Source organism: Gorilla gorilla, chromosome 8, assembly GCF_029281585.2.
Source record: "Gorilla gorilla gorilla isolate KB3781 chromosome 8, NHGRI_mGorGor1-v2.1_pri, whole genome shotgun sequence".
NCBI classification, from domain to species: domain Eukaryota; kingdom Metazoa; phylum Chordata; class Mammalia; order Primates; family Hominidae; genus Gorilla; species Gorilla gorilla.
The window spans coordinates 139,294,702-139,314,365 of NC_073232.2; the positions used below are offsets into that span (position 1 = coordinate 139,294,702).

General features: G+C 48.6%; 1 protein-coding gene across 2 annotated transcripts in view; it reads left to right on the top strand.

Annotated features, from left to right (window-relative positions):
- Positions 1-19,664, top strand: part of DOCK1 (dedicator of cytokinesis 1) — a 565,813-nt gene that overhangs the window by 108,554 nt on the left and 437,595 nt on the right. The window contains exons 12-16 of one of the 2 annotated variants that reach the window (XM_019035115.4): positions 1,928-2,007; positions 8,564-8,689; positions 13,058-13,182; positions 14,550-14,648; positions 16,208-16,280. In XM_019035115.4, coding sequence (XP_018890660.2) covers positions 1,928-2,007; positions 8,564-8,689; positions 13,058-13,182; positions 14,550-14,648; positions 16,208-16,280 — 503 coding nt within the window. Of the gene's footprint in view, positions 1-1,864; positions 2,008-8,563; positions 8,690-13,057; positions 13,183-14,549; positions 14,649-16,207; positions 16,281-19,664 lie in introns of both variants that reach the window. The other variant, XM_019035114.4, reaches the window with a different exon arrangement.

Consider the following 19,664-nt stretch of genomic DNA (forward strand, 5'->3'; position numbering starts at 1 on the left):
GGAGGCTGAGGCAGGAGAATCACTTGAACCCGGGAGGCAGAGGTTGCAATGAGCCAAGATCACGCCACTGCACTCCAGCCTGGGCGACAGAGGGAGATTCTGTCTCAATAATAATAGTAATTAGAATGAAGTAGCATTAAACATTTAGTTCTTCAGTCACATTGGTCCTGTTTCAAGTGTTCAGCAGCAGGGGAGGTCAGTGGCACCGTCCTGGGCAGCACATACATAGCACATCTCCAGCACTGCAGAAAGCTCTGCTGGATAATGTTGTTTTGTAGTCCCACCCAGTGAGGAGAGTTTATAAAGGGAACACAGTGCTGCAGAATCTGGAAGTTTCCTTAGCAAACAAGGGGAGCAGTATCATGGAACATGGGCAGATATTGAGATCATAAATAAAATACACCTTTGTAAAATTATAATATTAAATTGCCTCATTCTCTCATGAGAAATAATGCAGCCCCCGGCTGTTTTGAATGCTGTATTATATATTAGACCTCAGAGGTTCTTGATGCCCAGATGTAACACTAAGTTGAAATTACCTGTTGCCTGCTAGTGTCCTCTGTGAAAAGTCAGAAACAAAAACAAACAAACCCAACCTGAGGGATTGTTTGAAAAGTTAGGGAGGTTATTAGTTTTAGATTCACCGATTTTCACAGAACATGTTATGAGTTGTTTGAGATTGCCTGTGCTTTGATGCCGTCTTTTTCTATCTTGTAGTGGAATGTCCACTTGAAAAATACATTATTCCATGTGTAACTCTTATGTAATTTGTGACTCCATGCTCCATTAAAGGAAGACTAATAGACAGATGAATATTTGAAGTGTTGGAAACAAAAGAACAGCATGATTTTTAATAGCAAAATAAGCAGTGAAACCAGTTCTTTGGGAAATGTCGTGCTAATGAAACCGTTTTTTGCTCCGTTAAAACTGATTTATTATCTCACAGGGTTGGTTTTAGAGAAGGAAGCACATTGCACGTCTCCCTCCCTCCCTGTCTTTTTTAACTTGGTGAAGTAAATGACAACAGTCTCCAGTTCCCTCGAGTCACGTGGCTCAAGTGATGGATAGCACTGTCCTTGTTCCCAGGATTGATTTTAAACATTATGGCCATGCTGTCTATTTTCTTGCTCATTTCATAGTGCACTTCGCTGTGCTACATGGTATTTCTATTTGGGCACATGCCCCCCATTTGTAGCCAGTCTCTCGTACAGCACAGCATCTGTCACAGGCTCCTGGTTCATGGGCCCTGAAAACACGGGTGGTCTGCGTTCATAACGGCGCCACACGTGGGGATAGGTAGTGGTGTTCTCCAAACACGGAACCATTCTTCTCACATGTAGTCACTTTAGGGACTGTTGTGTACATAGTCCAAGAGGGTAGAGTAGAAAGCCTTTGCAAGCAGTTAGGTTCCAGGGATTTTTTTTTTTTTTTAATCTTGATTTTGCTTTTCCCTTTAGATCAACCTGCCCCTTGACCTATGCTATGTTCAGAATTAATTGAAATTGGAGGAATGGCCATAAACATTCTTTGGGATTAAATGCCTTTCAACCATGTGGCTTTCAGACAAGCTCCTTTTTTTAAACACAAGTGTCTGATGGAGATGCAGTGGAGACCTGGTGCACGTTTATTCCTGGGGAGAGGGTTGCCCTCATTTGCTCTGTTCCCTCTCGTGGTTCAGCATTTTCCTGATCAATGCTTTTCCCTGTTTCTCTTGTCACCTCTCCCATCCTTTGTCGTGCGTTGACTCATGATGCCTCCCTCTCGCACTCGGTGACGATGATCTCTTATGTTCCCTTGTTACCGTGACCCATGGGTCTCTGTGCCCCTTTGTCTCCTGTGGTCTTGGTCGTCCCGTGCCCTCCAGGCTCGCGTTGGACGACGCCATTCGACACAAGCCGCTGAACATGTCATCCCGTTTTTCACCCAGGGTGGCAGGGGAGAATGACTTCCTTCAGACTGTTATAAACAAAGTCATCGCTGCCAAAGAAGTCAACCACAAGGGGCAGGGTACGTATTTTCCTATTTTGTTTCGATCAGTGTGTATTTGCATGCGTTGGGACAGTGCTGTCTGGGTTGGTTTTAGTTTGATGTTGATCATGATGGTGGTGATAATGATGGGGATGACAGTGATCGTGGTGGAGAATGTGTGTGACAGTTGCCCCTATGTACAGTGCATGATGGTTTTCTTGCCCGTCACCTTTGTGAACATTGCCGAGAGCCCACTCCTGGATGGAGAGTGGGGTCAGATTAGAAGTTTAGAGGAACATGCAGGCGATAGGCGTAACTCCCTCTGCCCATGTTGTGTGCTAATCTCTGCCTGTTCTGGGTCTCCCCTGCTGGTCTCCCTAAGAAGGTGATTTCATTTGTGCAGACTTGCTCCCCTGAGTTCTGTCATTTAAGTGATTTCTCCGCCCCTACACTCCGCCTCACACTCACTGTTTTTAATCCTGCACTGACACGTTTCCGAGCAGCTGACCTGCTGCTGGCAGAGGAATGAATCAGTCACCTCGGGCTGGTGACAGTTGGCACTTGGCTGGCCAGGAGGGCTGCCAGGAAACAACTGTGACTGAGGCCCCGCCTCCAGCCCAAGGGGAAGTCACCTTCAGAACTTGACCGTCTCACTCCCTGATCCATGCAGACTGCCCGTAAATGCGGTAGAGCTTAGGTGAACAGACCTGCTTCGTCGTCCAGCTACCTTATGTCACTAGACTTTTAAAAAACAATTATCTTGATTCATTTCCACTGTTCTAAAGGAGAATGTGAATTGAGCCTGAAGAATGTTATAGAGAATGAGCCTTCCTAGGGCTCTGCAGGGACCTCCAGCTTTCTTCTGGTGTGAACTACCCCCCTTTCTGGCAAACAGTAGCAGGACAAAAACCCCAACCCAGAACGTTAATGAGATGTGGCCTCTGCAGACAGAGCGATTTTCAGCTGACCCAGGACCCATCTTCTCCTAAATTAACAGCCCTCCCAATTTACACTTTAATTGAAAACCACAGGGAGGTCCAATTAGGGCTGTTTAGATTGGAGTCACTCTCAGGCTGGGAGTGCCAGTGCAAAGGTTGCCAGCCGATCCTTCAGTGCTTCGAGCTGGGACTGCCCTCGGATCTCCAGTTTCTTTTGCAGTCATCGGAGTTTTGATAAACTTTTATTAGAGTCTCATTCGGGGAAAGTGGAGTTTGGTGTCAGGCCAGCAGGAAATCACTGGGAAAGAGGACCAGAAGCCTGCCTCTGCCCGGCTCACTGGTGTGTGGCCAAGATCTTTGAAGCTGGCGAACCTTGGGCTCATGTCCGGGGGTCCAGTTCCTTGAACTTCTGGGAGGAGTGGACATTTTCAAGTCACAGTGAAAACCGAGGGAGAAGAACAGTGATAGTTTTGTCAAGGGGATCACAGGTGACTTCCTGAATCAGAATGGCCTTAGGCAACATGACTAGTGCTTGTTGTCCTTGAACCTGAATTTTCTCCAGGGCACAATGGTGGGTGGAATTCAGGTCAGAGGTGAGCGAGGTGGCCAGTGAGGGCAGCCGCACAGATCGGCCGCCGGGACTGCGGGGCGCTGCCCACCGGAGCTCATTTTATCACCAGCAGCCCAGGCTTAACCTGATCCTTGCTTGTCTGTCAAGTGACTGTTAGCGGCCCCAGGAGTGGAAGGGACATGGAGGAGATACTCATCTTCAGAGAGAACCACTGGGTTTTTTCACACCTCTGTCCACATGCGCCTCCTGTCTCTTGAGCTCACTACTTGGCCTTGGCCAGTTTTTGGTTTATGCCAACGTGTTTCCTCTTCACAATAGACAAAATCCTGAATATTTAATCCAAATTATTCTGATCCCTGAACCCAGAGGTATGGGACATTTTATGTGGACAGTGAATTCATGAAGACTCCAGACATCTGGTTCTGTTGTTTGAGATAGAATGTATGCTAATCCTCTTTGTTTTTAGTTATTTTGCTTAAGCAAATGTCAACCCCAAATGCACTTTTTTCTCCTGTGAGAAAAGCATTTAAAACACAGCGTAATCAGGAACATTTAATTTCCATTTTTAAAGCGTGTGGTAATACATTTAATTGTGTCACTAGTACATTAGTTTATGTATGAAGATATTTGAGCAGGCTGGCGTTTCTGAGAAAGGTGTTTGAAACACAGGATTTCTAATATGAAGTGTTAAGTGTCCCATCCTCATGTCTCAACCTTTGACCTCTGTAGATAATGACCTCACCACATCCTGCAATCCTTCAAAGAGCATCTTTCTGTAAGATTTATTTTGTGGACATTCATTCTCCAGGGAGGCTTTTGGACTCAAACTCCTGAGATTTGAGAAACTCTTAGCTGCATCCTGGTGTCCCAGGGAAGACCAGCTCCCTGTCAGCCACGGTGCCAGTTCCTCAGGCTCTTCCGTCAGGGTCTGGGCTTTGGTTTGCTCTCCTGGAGGCCAGGGCTGGGGGTTAGGGTGAGGAAGTGTCTGGCCCTTTGCCCATCTGTCTGCTTACCTATTCTGCAGGTCTGGAGCTGCTGTTAGCTCAGGGTGCTTTTGTGTGAATTAGAAAAAGGGGCCTCATCAACCGGGTGAGTAGGGAGATGCAGCCAGCGCCAGGGCCTGTGGCTCTGTGAGCGAGTAGAGGCAGGGTTTAGCTCCCACTTGCCTTTTGTGGTCACTTGTCTAGTGAAACGCACATTCTGGGCAGTGATACATGTGCTCCTGTCTGGGTGCCATCCCCGATACCTCTTTGGGGACCGCTTTCTATTGGTGGTTCTTCCTTCTTCAAACTCTCCCTCCCATGATCTGGAATTTCATATCTTAAAGGAAAAAGAAAAAAATATATTTAAAAAAAAAAAGAAAAGAAACACCAAGAAGCAGTCCTACCCTGAGTAATACATCTGTCTCTGTCTATGTGGCCTCTCCCTCTGGTCTTCATCTCCCATTCATCTTCACCCTTCTGCCTCCCAGCATCGGCCCTCTCCCTGAGCGCCCCCGCCCCGTCTGCCCCCGTCTCCCACCAGGATCCCTGTGGCTGCATGGGCACCATCCCGTCCCAGTTTCCCATTTCCCCTGTTATCTCTGAGGTCTCTGTCCCCTTGTGAGCTCTCAAAGTGGGCCTTTCTCCTGCCTCTTCGGGACTCTTCTTTCCTTCCCCACTCTGGGTGCTTGCCCTTCAGGCAGCTCTGCCTGGAGCGGGTCTTCCTACTCCAAGGAACGGTACCCCCGGGACTTGCTAGTGGTTGTGCCTGCAAGGGGCACCGTCTCTGTAAGCTGCGCCTCCTCCTACCCCAACTCCCCGTGGTTCTGCTGACTTGACCTTCACGCTGGTCCCTCTTCCACCCTCCATAGTGGCATTCACGTCCTGCCAGCCAGCTAGGATCATGCGGTGGCCTCCCTGCTGCGATTCCATCCCCACTGTGCTCTGTTCTCCTGCCTACCCATTCCCTGTAGCCACAGGGTGTCAGGTCAGAGCCTGACTCTTGTTCCTGAGCCCCCCTCTGGGTGCCCCCCATCCTTCAGATAGACCACAGTCCCTCCCACCCCAGCCTCCGCACTGTCTTATCACAGCGTCTGGGGGCTCCACCTACCCTGGGTGAGGACAGGCCTGCAGTTCCCTCACTTCCTGCAGGTCTCAGCCCCGAAGTCCCTTCCTCTGTGACCCTTGAGACTGTGGTGCCAGGATGCCTTCCATTGTGCTCAGGACTTCTCCCATGAGAACTTCGCAGTTGCATATTTCTCTAAGAGACCATGGAGTTAGTGTTTGACCGTTGGCAATGGAAGCTAAACACCTGTCAGGGGAGGTCGTGAGGGTCTGCCCTATGTCTCCAGTAGGTGCAGTGCCCAGTATTTCCCTGGCACATAGTAGGTGCTCAGTAGCTACTTTTGAATAAATTAGAGGGACTCACTAGATAGCAAGAGGAAAGGGGGTTTCACCAGCTGGCAAAGAACAAAACATCATCAGTGACTTTTGACTTCTCAGCTCCAACTAATGGAAATCTGAGCAAAGGAGAATGCCGTTTCCAGGATAGCAGATGTAGGAATGGGCAGCCAGAGGACAGGGCGTGAGGTGCGGGATTGAATCAAGCAGAGCTGCTCCCGTCAGGGACAGCCGGAGGTGCCGGCACCGCTGTCAGTTACCTCCCAGTGCTGCTCAGAAGGCAGGCTGCTGGAGAACAGGCCTGTGACTGTCTCAGTTCCTTCCACGCAGGGCAGGGCGCTGAGCTGAGGGTGATGGAGGGCAGGTTCTGCTCTGGAGGCATCTGAAGAGGGGACAGCTGCACACACACATACACACACACACATACACACACACACATGCACACATACACACATGCACACATACACACAGATACAGATACCACAAACACAGACACACGCACACACACACAGATACAGGCACCACAAACACACACACAGATACACTACACGTACACACACACAGAGATACCATAAACACACACACACATACACCACACACACACAGAGATACCATAAACACACACACAGATACAGACACCACAAACACACACACAGATGCAGACACCACAAACACACACAGATATACCACAAACACATACACACACACACACAGACACCACAAACACACACACAGATATACCACAAACACATACACACACACAGATACAGACACCAAAAACACACACACACAGATACAGACACCACAAATACACAGATATGCAGATACAGATACCACACACACACACACACACATAGATACAGACACCACAAACACAGATACATAGATACACCACAAACACATACACACAGATACAGACACCACACACACACAGATACACCACAAACACATACACACGATACAGACACCACAAAAACAGATACACACACGCAGATACAGACACCACAAACACACACACACATAGATGCAGACACCATAAACACACACAGATACACCACAAACACATACACACAAACACGATACACCATAAAAACAGACACACACACACAGATACAGATACCACAAACACAGACATACGCACATACACACACAGATACAGACACCACAAACACACACACACAGATACACCACACATACACACACACGCACACACAGATACAGACACCATTAAACACAGACACACACAGATACAGACAGCCCCCTCCACTCAGATATACATATAGACACACAGACACAGATACACACATGGATATAGACACAGACACGCACACAGACATATATATACACTCACACACAGATACAGATATACACATAAGCACAGATACAGACACAGACATACATACAGATACAGACACAGACATACATACAGATACAGAAAGACACAGATACAGAAACACCGACAGACACAGATTTAGCCACACGCATACAGATACACAGACACAGATACAGAGACACACACACACAGACACACACGTGTACAGACACACACACACACACACACACACACATGCACAGATACAGATACACAGACGCACAGGGACTCACACAGACACACGCACAGCCACAGGCATGCGCGCATACCCGTGCTAGTAGCAGAAGTGAGGACAGAGGCTTTGATGTTCTGAGGGGCAGATGAGGCCCTACCGAGCTGAGTGGGGGGAAGCAAGCAGGCAGCCCCCGCTGAGGCCTCAGGGACAGAGCACCCCCCATGTGCTGGCTTATAGTACCAGCCCCTTCCCATGGGGGGAAAAGATGCCGTCGCAGAAGACAGCTCAGGCCGAGCCCCTGCCTGCCCGCCTTTGACTTGTTGGAATGTGTGGCTTGTTTCCTTGCACTGTCACCTCCTATTTGGTTGCTACTCAGTATTTATACAAACCGCAGTTCTTTGTCAGCCTTGCAGGGAGGAAGATCCCGCACACACGCCCTTACACATAGATCCCACGGGGTTTACTGCCCTCTCCCCAGGATACCCCTGGCATCTAGGTTTAGAGGCTTTGAAAGTCTTCATTTGTCTCTTGGAGAAAAGAGCCGAGAGCGGCTGGGGCTTTGTTTTCTTTTGCTGTGGCACTGTGGTACAGAGGGCCTGGGCTCCACAGGCTGCACCTGTCCTGGCTGGGGGAGGGCTGTCCTGCTGGTGGCCCTGCAGACTGGTGCTCCACTGCTCGCCCAGGTTGTGTGATGCTGCTTAGCTACTTGAAACTTTGATGGGTTCTCGAAGCTACGAATTCACCTCCAGAATCCTCCCCTGCCTTTGTCTTTCCTGGGAGACTAGAAAATGACAGACTTCTCAGCCACCTCCCAGAAAAAGGTGGCCTGCTGATTTATCTTAAATGTCTACCCACTCAAAAGAGACATTGGTCCTTGGCATTCCTCAGCAACACAGCGGGTGCACAGCAGCTGCTGATGTGCGTTCAGCTGCCTGTGAGTCACCCTAGGGCAGGGCTGGCATCCCAGCTCGTTGGATGCATGGAGTCCCCACGACAGGCACCTTTTGCCTTGCCTCTCTCTTTCTCATATACCCACCTTTTCTCTCGAGATGTTGAATTGTGAATTAAAAGTCTCTCATTCATTGAAATTGGTTTCGTGAAAACTTCTAAAAATGCATAGGATAAAATGCGACTTAACAGCATCCATTGTTTTTCCAGGTTTGTGGGTAACATTGAAATTACTTCCTGGAGATATCCATCAGATCCGAAAAGAGTTTCCGCATTTAGTGGACAGGACCACAGCTGTGGCTCGAAAAACAGGGTTTCCGGAGATAATCATGCCTGGTAAGAACTGGCTTGTTCAGGGCTTCTCAGCATGGCATGGGGGTAGCCGGCCACGGAGGATGACGTGTGGGCAGCATCATGTATGAGCTCTGGCAAGGAAAGGACTCAGCTCCTGGTAGGTGACCCTGTAAGCCCCAGCATGGTTATGGATCATGGGGCTGTGACCGGAGTGGTAGAATATGCTCCCTGGCCCCCTGTACCCCTGGATGGATCAGCTCTACCCAGCTGCAAGGATGGTGTGAGGGGGGCATGGGCACCCAGCAAATGTCTGGGTAGACATCAGGTCAAAAGAAGAAAGAGGTCAGAAAGGGAGCTGCCCAATGTGAAGCCCACTTAGGGCAAATGGCAGGGTTGGATGGTCGCTGAATGGAAATGCCTGTGCCTGCGCCCGCTCAGCTAGTGTACGTTATACTGGCATTGCTCCATGAATTCTAAGTCATGAATTCTAAACTGACCAATAACAGGATTTGCGTGTTAACATTAATCTCATATTTACATAATACTTTTCATTTTCCAAATAACGTTCCTAATAATCTGATTTGATCATCAAGAGATCTTTGGAAGCATGTTAATTTGTATCCTTTATATCCATGTGATACTTTTTGGTTTGCAAGTAATGCTTACGTGGCTTGGCAGGGCGTAGTGGCTCATGCCTGTAATCCTAGCACTTTGGGAGTTCGAGGCGGGGGGATCACTTGAACTCAAGGGTTCGAGACCAGCCTGGGGAACATGGCGAAACCCCATCTTGACAAAAAAATAAAAAAATTAGCTGGGCGTGGTGGCATATGCCTGTCACTCCAGTTACTTTTGGGGGCTGAGGTGGGAGAATCACTTGAACCTGGGAGGCAGAGGTTGCTGTGAGCATAGATCACGCCACTGCACTCTAGCCCGGGCGACAGATTGAGACCCTGTCTCAAAACAAAACTAACTTGAACCATGTGAGGCTCTTGGAAGCCCACAAATTGGTGTTGAGTGAATTCCTATCCAGATTAAACTGTAGCCTAAAGTCGCTCAGCTAATGAGCCATGGAAACGGGGACAAACTCCCCCATATTCAACGCGGCCTCCTTTTATAGGCCTGTGCTGTATAGCCAGGAGAGTGGTGGCTATTCAGGGTGCATGCTGTAGGAGTTACTGCTTTGCTTACTTTAGTGCAACTTCAAGACACATTCTTTCTACTCCTTTTGTCTTTCAGGGCTGTTGTGGGTCATTGAATAGTCGGTCTGGTAAATCCATATGAAAGACATCTAAATTGGTTAGGCTAAATAATAGCTAGGCTTACCTGTACAGAAAGAAAAGCATGATGTTTAGTCAATTCTGAAGCTATTGCTTGTGTGTCCAGTCTATATGCAGGAAATTAATTTAGGTTTATTAATGGGAGTGGACTAATTTGTATACTTGTTATTTGTATTTGCATTTGAGATACAGATTTACAAATTAGGATGAAGCAATTGGCAATATGCATTTATCTTGGCGTCCTTAGGATGTCCTCATGTTCAAAGGGAAACTCAGAAGCTTCCAGTTCATGCCAATAGTGTTTCCCTTATGATGGATAGACTTAAAAACTAAGTCTAGGCCCGGCGTGGTGGTGAGCACCAGGTAGTAGCTGGTAGTAGCAGGTACTAGGGAGGCTAAGGTGGGAGGATCCCTGGAGCACAGGAGGTCAAAGCCGCAGTGAGCCATGATCACAACCACTGCACTCCAGCTTGAGTGACAGAGAGAGACCCTGTCTCAAAAAAAAAAACAAAACTAAGTCTAAACTTGTAGATCATCTCATGATAGATTCATAGGGAAATGATACAGTTGACCATTGTTCTGGCAGGTTCCATGTGCTGAGTCCTCGGGTATATATATCTCACAGGAAGGGATTCTAGCTTGGGTGGGTCATCTGTGTTCTCTGTTGGCCGAGTAATCACTGGCCAGGCTGTGGGCACCAGAGAGAGAGAGTATGGGCGGTTATCAGTCTGTCTCCCTGTCTTTAGCCTGCAGAACCTGTGTATCACCTGGTTTTGTCACCGTTTGCAGGGATGCGCATCTTTGGACAGCGCAGAGCCTGTCCCGTCACCCAGCGGCCTGCTCTGCTACTTTCTCATGGCTCGCTGGACTCCTGGAATCCTTAGGAAGGATCCAGGCAGGCGATGCCAAGTTTTCCTTTGAGCTGGGAAGGTAGCAGGAGTCCACTATGTCTGCTGCTAGTTCCTTCTTTCCCAGAATGTTCTGTAACCTGGGGAGGCATTTGATGAGGGTCTATGGTGAATGCCCATTTGTGGGGTTTGCCTACTGTAAATGAGGTCTTACTTCTGTGCTGGCCCTGGAGTAACACACTCAAGGTGTACTTGGGAGTGAGGCTGTGGGAGTTTCACCCTGTCACCCGGGCTGGAGTGCAGTAGCACGATCTCAGCTCACTGCAACCTCTGCCTCCCAGTTTCAAGCAGTTCTCCTGCCTGAGCCTCCGGAGTAGCTGGGATTACAGGCACGCACTACCATGCCTGGCTAATTTTTTTATTTCAGTAGAGAAGGGGCTTCACTGTGTTGCCCAGGCTGGTCTCAAACTCCTGAGCTCAGGCAATTCACCCACCTGAGCCTCCCAAAGCGCTGGGATTACAGGCGTGAGCCACTGCACCCGGCCTTGAAGTTCTTTTTTGATGGTGGTGTTTGTGCCTTGATAGAATTTTTAGGCTGAGAGATCATGGAGTTTATGCCTTCCTTATCAATGAGGCTGTTTACTGGTGCTGGCCTTGGAGGCTAAGTGACTTGTCCAAGGTCACACAGCAAATGAGCAACAAGTCTTGGTTGGGTGGGCTTGCACCTGCCCCTCGTCCTGTGCTCCACGGTTCTTCTCTTGTGGTCAGTATCAGCGGGCAGCAGCCGCACCTCCTTCCACACAGCTGCTGTGGCTGTGGTGGCAACCCACTGGGATTATGATAATAATGACTTTTAAATGAAAGCTTAATCTAATAGTTGGATACATTAAAAGCCAAAATAGAGCAGTTTAAAAGAAAAAAAAAAAAGCCAAAACAAGAAAGCAAGGAGCAAAGAGAGTTATTTTCCTCAAGGGATCCTTGGTCTTCAGCCAGAATGGGCATTTGCTGCTCTTGACGGAACCGCTCTTTGGCTCCTTGGGAGAGCGGGTGGTCAGGGCGTGGGAGGTGGCCAGGCAGGCAGCAGAGGAGCAGTGGCTGGGAACGAGGCTTCCTCTAAATCATGTTACTAATGAAGCTTGTGAAGTTCTCCCAGTTGGGCCATTACCAGGGGCTTCTTATGTTGTCAGTAGGAAGAAGAGTCTTGAGCTCATTTGTTGCGTTTTTTTTCCCCCCTACAATTAAAAGCCCATCTCACTTTAAAACAGACAGGTCTGTTTTGTTCTTCTCTCTGTGGTCCCCATTCGGGATCCTGATAGCTGCCTGCCAGAAGGGAAGATCCATGCAGAAAGTTTCTCCCTAGACCCATTTTTCCTCCCTGATCCTAGGCTGGTGATCCTCATTCTTTTTTTCTTTATTTTTATTTTATTTTATTATTTTAAGTTTTAGGGTACATGTGCACAACGTGCAGGTTTGTTACATATGTATACAGGTGTCATGTTGGCCTGCTGCACCCATTAACTCGCTTTTGAGACAGAGTTTTGCTCTGTTGCTGAGGCTGGAGTGCAGTGGCAGGATCTCGGTTCACGGCAACTTCCGCCTCCCGCGTAGCTGGGATTACAGGCCTGCACCACCACGCCCAGTAGCTAATTTTTGTATTTTTAGTAGAGATGAGGGTTCACCATGTTGGCCAGGCTGGTCTTGAACTCCTGACCTCAAGTGATCTACCCACCTCGGCATCCCAAAGTGCTGGGATCACAGGGGTGAGCCACCTCACCTGGCCGGTCCTCATTCTTAATCAGCTTTTAGTTCAACTCTTGGAGTCATGCTTTTAAGAAGAATGCATAGGAGGCAACCTTGCCAGTTACCTGGGAGTGCCAGTGGATACTGCGATAGTCCTTGGCTACTGAGGACTCAGACAGCCGTAGCCAGCCGTCTAACAAGGGACAATGGTGTGGGCTGCTATGGGCAGTGGATGCCATCAACAGTATTGGAGCCCCTCCGGTTGTCGGCTACCCCAAGAGGGGTAGAGTGTCCTCTGCCCAGATGATAACCAAGCAGATCATTAGAAACTTTGAGATTTTCCCTCTTTCTAGAAAACTTTTATCATGATGAAAATTGCTCTTGTCATGTATTTAAATGGTGAGACTGTTTTGTAGAAAATATTTCATAATCATCTAATATGTATTTGTAATAATCTATGAGGATAGGTAGACAGTCTTGCAAAATTCACAATTACGCTATTAATAATGGATTGTTTTTTAAATGTATGATTTCTCCCCCCTCAGGTGATGTTCGAAATGATATCTATGTAACATTAGTTCAAGGAGATTTTGATAAAGGAAGCAAAACAACAGCGAAGAATGTGGAGGTCACGGTGTCTGTGTACGATGAGGATGGGAAACGATTAGAGGTATTTATTGTGACGAGGGCTCATCTGTAGTGTTTCAGTTTTACTTGCCAAGTGCTCACCTTGGCTCTGCTACAGCATAGATATCGTCACGGGTGGGGCTTTGGAATCCCGTTTCTTGGGATTGGCGTTGGTTCTTGTTTCCCTTTCTCCAGCTTGCCATGCAGGGCCTGGGGTCCTCTGGTCCTGGCAGCTGGCCTATCTCAGGAGGTCCCTGTAGTCTTTTTTTTTTTTTTTTTTTTTTTTTGAGATGGAGTCTAGCTCTGTTGCCCAGGCTGGAGTGCTGTAGGTGTGTGCCACCGTGCCTGGCTAATTTTTATATTTTTTAGTAGAGATGGGGTTTCACCATGTTGACCTCAAATAATCCGCCCGCCTTGGCCTACCAAGGTGCTGGGATTACAGGCGTGAGCCACAGTGCCCGAGCAGGTCCCTGTGGTCTTGACCACCTTTGCCCAACCTTATCATGGAGTCTTATTTGCTGTCACAAGCCCAAGACCTAAACGTCTAGCAGTCACACTAGAAGTACAGATACCATTGTTACGATTTGAGAGATGAAGAAAAATGAAGCCCCTAAGAAATCAATTAAATTGCTCACGGTTAGAGAGCTCTAGGGGTGGAACTGAGCACCTGCTCATGACAGCCAGAGCTCTGACCTCGTGCTCTACCTACCGGTGATCATGAAGATCTGCTTCCATGGCCACAGCAGCCTGCAGGGTCCACCTGGGAGGTACTTAGAAGCTATTGCCTCCTCTGATGACCAGAGGTCAAACCAGAGCTGCTGTCCCTGTGAGATGCCTCTTTGCACCAGGGCTGGAGGACTGGGCTTTTCTGGGCCCATGGGGTTGTGCCTAAGGCTCAGTGTCGCCAAGAGAAGCATGATGTCTTTCTCTCTGGGTGAACCCCGTCCAGCATCACTGCCTGCCTCGTCTCCCTGGAAACATAGGTGCTGCCCTTGCCACTGGTCTTTCTGGTTGGAGTGAAGCAAACAGTATTCATGGCTGGAGGAAGGGGAGGGGAGGGTTCCCACCTTTTAGTCTACAGTCCCTCACCCTAGACCTATGGGATGGATCAGGCAACTTCCTGCAGATCCTAATGTTAAAGTTATTAGGGTTGAGGGTCTGGGGAACTGGAGGTCAGTGTCATCCCCATGTGTCATAACCATCAAGATCTTCAGTGTGTGAGAAAAGGGGTTGGAGCTGGCCGCTGGCTTCAGGTGGATCTGTGCTTCCCTTGCTGGGAACACGTTCATTTGTGGTGAGGTGTGTTGGTGTTCTTGGAGCGTACCTGTCCCCCCGCATATATAGTGGGAGATGTATATGGTGTCAAGCTCTATGAGGTCTTACGTGAGCTCTTTATGTCTTCTTTTAAAGCATGTGATTTTCCCGGGTGCTGGTGATGAAGCGATTTCAGAGTACAAATCTGTGATTTACTACCAAGTAAAGCAGCCACGCTGGTTTGAGACTGTTAAGGTATTATTTACATGGTCATTTTATCACATGGCGCTGATTATGAAATGCTCATTTGTAACCCAAGGAAACATCCTAACATCCTCCTCAGCCCAGGAGCTGCTCCAGGCAGGCAGAGTGTCTCCCAACAAAGTCATTCAAGGTTGCTAAGGAACCACACTGGTGTTTCTTAGAATACATTTACTCTCATCTCCTTTTGGACGTAAAAATAGGACTTTCATGGAGACAAATGACAGAGTCTTTTTAAGATAGCTATTGTCTTTCTCTTCCCAGTACTGTTTTATGTGTGGCATGCTGTCTTTACACCAAACAAAAAAACCGAGCTGCCAGCCTGTGGAGGTCATTGCTGGGGAGTGGGATCCTGTTCTGTAGCTCTGACATGGTGCCTTTTCATAATGCAGCATGCTCACATCTCCACGATGGAGTAAACACCGTCCCACCACCAAGAGCTTGAATATTTGAAAACCAGGCCAGGGGTTGGCTCTGGAATACAGATGTTTGATGTGAGAATTCGGGACAATTTTTGCTTAGAGGCAGCATGTATTAGGTCTTTTTTCTTTGAGTGTAATGTGACAACAGGAAAGCTTTCTTGGCACAGCTGTGGGCAGGTCACCACAGCTGTGGAAGGAGTGTAGACCCTTCCAGGTTGGGGCTAAGAAGAAAAACGGCAACCTTTTTTTTTTTGAGATGGAGTCTCACTCTGTCACCCAGACTGGAGTGCAGTGGTGCAATCTCGGCTCACTGCAACCTCCACTTCCTGGGTTCAAGCGATTCTCTTGCCTCAGCTTCCTGAGTAGCTGGGATTACAGGCATGTACCATGATGCCTGGCTAATGTTTTTGGTATTTTTAGTAGAGATGGGGTTTTATCATGTTGGCCAGGCTGGTCTCGAACTCCTGACCTCAAGTGATGCACCCTCCTCGGCCTCCCAGACTGCTGGGATTACAGGCATGAGCCACCATGCCCGGCCCAAAAAGAGCAACGTTTAAAAGTAGAATCTTGGCTGGATGTGGTGTCTCACACCTGTAATCCCAGCACTTTGGGAGGCCGAGGTGGGCAGATCATCTGAGGTCAGGAGTTCGAGGCCAGCCTAACACGGAAAAACCTTCTCTACTAAATATACAAAATTAGTTGGGTGTGGTGGCGCATGCCTGTAATCCCAGCTACTTGAGAGGCTGAGGCAGGAGAATCGCTTGAACGCGGGAGGCGGAGGTTGTAGTGAGCCAAGATCGAGCCATTGCACTCTAGCCTGGGCAACAAGAGCAAAACTCTGTATCAAAAAAGAAAAGAAAAAAGAATCTTAACAGTAATGGTCAGAGCATTCAGAAAAAAAAATTCAGCTGTGTCACGGAGTCAGTTGGCTTGGCAGCTGTTACAATATGATACAAAATTTTGCAGAGGCATTTTGTCTTTGGAAAAATCATATAGGGGACTAGGTGTATAGAATTTTCACCACTGCAGTTAGAAATGTTTACAGTTGTACCTGATAGCTCCAGTTGAATAAAGCTGTTATGCTGGATGATATTGATAACAGTGCTTAAACTTCTTTTTCAATTCTTGAAGGTGGCCATTCCCATCGAGGACGTTAACCGCAGTCACCTTCGGTTTACCTTCCGCCACAGGTCATCACAGGACTGTGAGTAGTCAAGCACTTTCTTCCCCCAAGTATTTTTAAGGGAGAACTGGGGGAAAGCGCGAGAGGCCACTCTCAGTTGTTCTGGAACTCGCTATCATAGCACAATAAGGCTCATTTCCCACCGGAACCTATTCCTTGGAAACATTCTTCTCTCTTTTTCCTTGAGCAGATCTCAGGAGGAGATCTTAATTTCCTTCTCCAGTTCCTCCTACCCAGTGTTGCTGGGCCCCTTCATTCTTTTGCTTTCCAGTCTTCCGTGTTGACTTGCCATCCATTCATGCCATCCATCAGAAAAGTTACTGAGCTGTAACAAATACCTCTCAAACATGGGCTCTTAAGGCGCCTGTCTTAGAATTGGAAATCTTGAACCCTTTTTGTCTTCCTTGGTGGCCCTTGCTGTCTGGAGCTCAGGGATGGCTTTTCTCATAGACATTTTTGTGAATACTGACCATGGTGCCAAGACTTTAGGAGGAAAGAACTGCTATTTGAATCACTCTCCTTCAAAAAGAATTTATTATTGATGACTGAAATTTGTTCCATCACATTTTGTTAAATTAATTGTCAACTAAAGCTGTAGCCCTGTGCTAGACAGTAAGATATCACAGAAGGAAAACATGATTCCTGTCTTTCAGGGTGTGTGTTTCTTTGGCATTGGGAACTGAGACATATTCATATTTGGGACAATAAGTGACGAAGAGAGTTGGCTACAGGCTTGTGTGCTGCCGGCAGTTAAAGGAAAAGAGTGGTGTGGAGGGCAGACCACCCTTTGTCACTGATGACCCTGTGGGGGTCACACCGTGCAGTGGGCAGTTTCAGGTTCTGTGTGCTCTGGATGGAGCTTAAGCATGAGCCTCTTCTGTATCTTCATTTGAGGATAAGAATACCTTTCTGGCTGGTGCCGTGGCTCACACCTGTAATCCCAGAACTTTGGGAAGCCAAGGTGGAAGATTGCTTGAGCCCCGGAGTTTGAGACCAGCTTGGGCAACACAGTGAGACCCGATCGTTACTAAAACAGTTATCCTGGTGTGATGGTGTGTACCTGTAGTCTCAGCTGCTCAGGAGGCTGAGGCAGGAGGATTGCTTGAACCCGGGAGGCAGAGGTTGCAGTGAGCTGTGATTGCACCACTGCACTTCAGCCTGGGGAACAGAGTGAGACCCTGTCTCAAAGACAAAAAACAAAACAAAAAAAACATAAACCTTCCTCCTAGGGTATTCTTGAAGGTCAGGCAAGGTGGAGGCTGGCCACCTTCTGGCACGCTGCCTGGTATGGATAGGGGCTCCATTGTAGTTGCTGCTGCTGGAATAATGTGTTCATTCACCTGACTATTTCTGGGGCCTGGCCTGCCCTGGGCCCTCCATGTGAGGTGGGTGTGCCTGGACAGGGGGGCTGCAGGAGAGCAGCCTGGAGAGCATATGCACGAGCACGGTCATGATGTTATGGTGTGTAGATCATCGAGAAGCTTGGGCCTGCTGTTGTTCAGGGGAGTTGGAGAGGCCTGGTGTGTGAGGTCTGCAGAGCTGGGGTGCCGGCCCATGACTGTCAATGGCAGATGTGTGTGTGGTGGGGCCCGGCCTGGGATGTGGCTGACTGGAGGGGTTTCAAGCAGCACGGAGTGCCTGGTGGTGGGTGGTGCATGGCGGGGGAGTGCGGGGGGTGGGTGGTGGCTGGCAGCTGCCGAAAGCATCATTGCACTCCTGTCCTGTCCCAACAGTGCATGCAGGCCAGGGGTTCAGTTACAAGGGCATCAGGTTTATGTCTAACGGGAGAAGCAGGGGCAGGAAGGCCGCCAGCTTGGAAGGCAGTTCCCTGCCATCTCATCCTTGCCCCAGGATCAGATCCAGGCTACCAGACCCCAGACCAAGTCGGATCTGCTAATGGTGCACAACATCCTTGGTGGCCGAAGCTGTAGGATAATAACAACTATCAACAGATGTTGGCCGTCGTTCACTATGCTCTTACCATGTGCCCGACACAAGAAGTTTATTGTGTTATTTGGATTTGTCCTCGCAAGATTCCCATGTGGTATCAGTATTATTACTTCCCACATTACAGATGAGGAAACTGGGGCTTGGAAACCCCAGGTCAGGGGCTGAAAGGCACCCAAATAGTCAGTGGAAGAGCTTTGGTTCTAAGCCAGGTCCTTGTGCCCGAGCCTTATGCTCCAATGCCTTGGGGGAGTGGCGAGGCCACTTCTTTCCTTTGGCTTTTATTGAGTTCCTGCTGTATACACAACAAGCTGCTGGGGTTTCTCCTCTTGCAGAGCTTAGGTTTGAGTTGAGGTTTGAGATTAGTTTGCAAGAACCAGCTAGGGCGTGGCAGCCTGTGAGTATCACATGAATTAGGCAGAGGTATGATGTGAGCGGAGAGTGCTGGTGGAATGGGGGTGGCTGTGGGCACAGGTGTGTCCTCGACCAAGGCATGGAGGGCATGGTGGGGGCCAGCCTAGTGGGCTGCAGTGTGCCCCAGACCCTCTAGGGCTCCACGCATACATCACCCTGAGGCCCACGGAGGAAGCAGGGTAAGAACGGGGTTCTGGAATCCACAGAGGACTCGTCTCAAAATTACGCTCCCGTCTTTTAACAAGCTCATTCTCTCTAATTAATAAATTACACTAGGGCAGAGCGATAGCTCCTGTAGCATTTTAATTTTCAAAATCCTTGTTTTTCTTGTCAGTTTTAAGTACTCATTATAGACAAGATGCTATCACCCAACATACCAGGACACATCTGCATAATAAATGAAGTCTCCATGGCCACAGCTTGTGGGATTTTGGAAACATGTTGAGCATCGCAGGTGCGATGCCGATGAAAGCCTGGATGTTGGCCGCTGACCATGGCCTTCGGGGCCTCCCCAGCCAGCCCTGCATGCAGATACCTGGGGCAGAAGCAGGTAGAAAGAGCTGAGGCCACATTGGTCCCCACTTGCTACCCTGAAGAGGAGGCTAGCAAAGGGAACAAGTGATGGGATTTCTCACCTGGGATCTGACCTTGGGATTGGAAAGTTTGGTGTCGATGGGTTAACATAATACCTTTCCAGCAGCCTGTCGGCAACTCCAGCTGCACCAGACCGTGTGGTCCACGGAGCCGGGCAGACTTGCAGCTCTCAGGCCCAGCTGGCCAGGAGCTGAGTTTTCCTTGATTGTAGTGGGCTTGTTGGGTGGGGCGGCCTAGGGAATGGGCAGCTCTACCCACACTCCAGAACACACAACCCCTACTGCTATTCCTAAGGTTCTGTAAACTTGTCATATAAACCATCCATCTCATGATGGCTGCTAGTGAGCATGCAGTAAAAAGCAGTCCATTCCTCGGATGTGAAGATGCAGAATGTTAATAAAAGGTGCACTTACTGTAGTACTTACTGGTAGGGTCAGTAGAAGCCTTCTG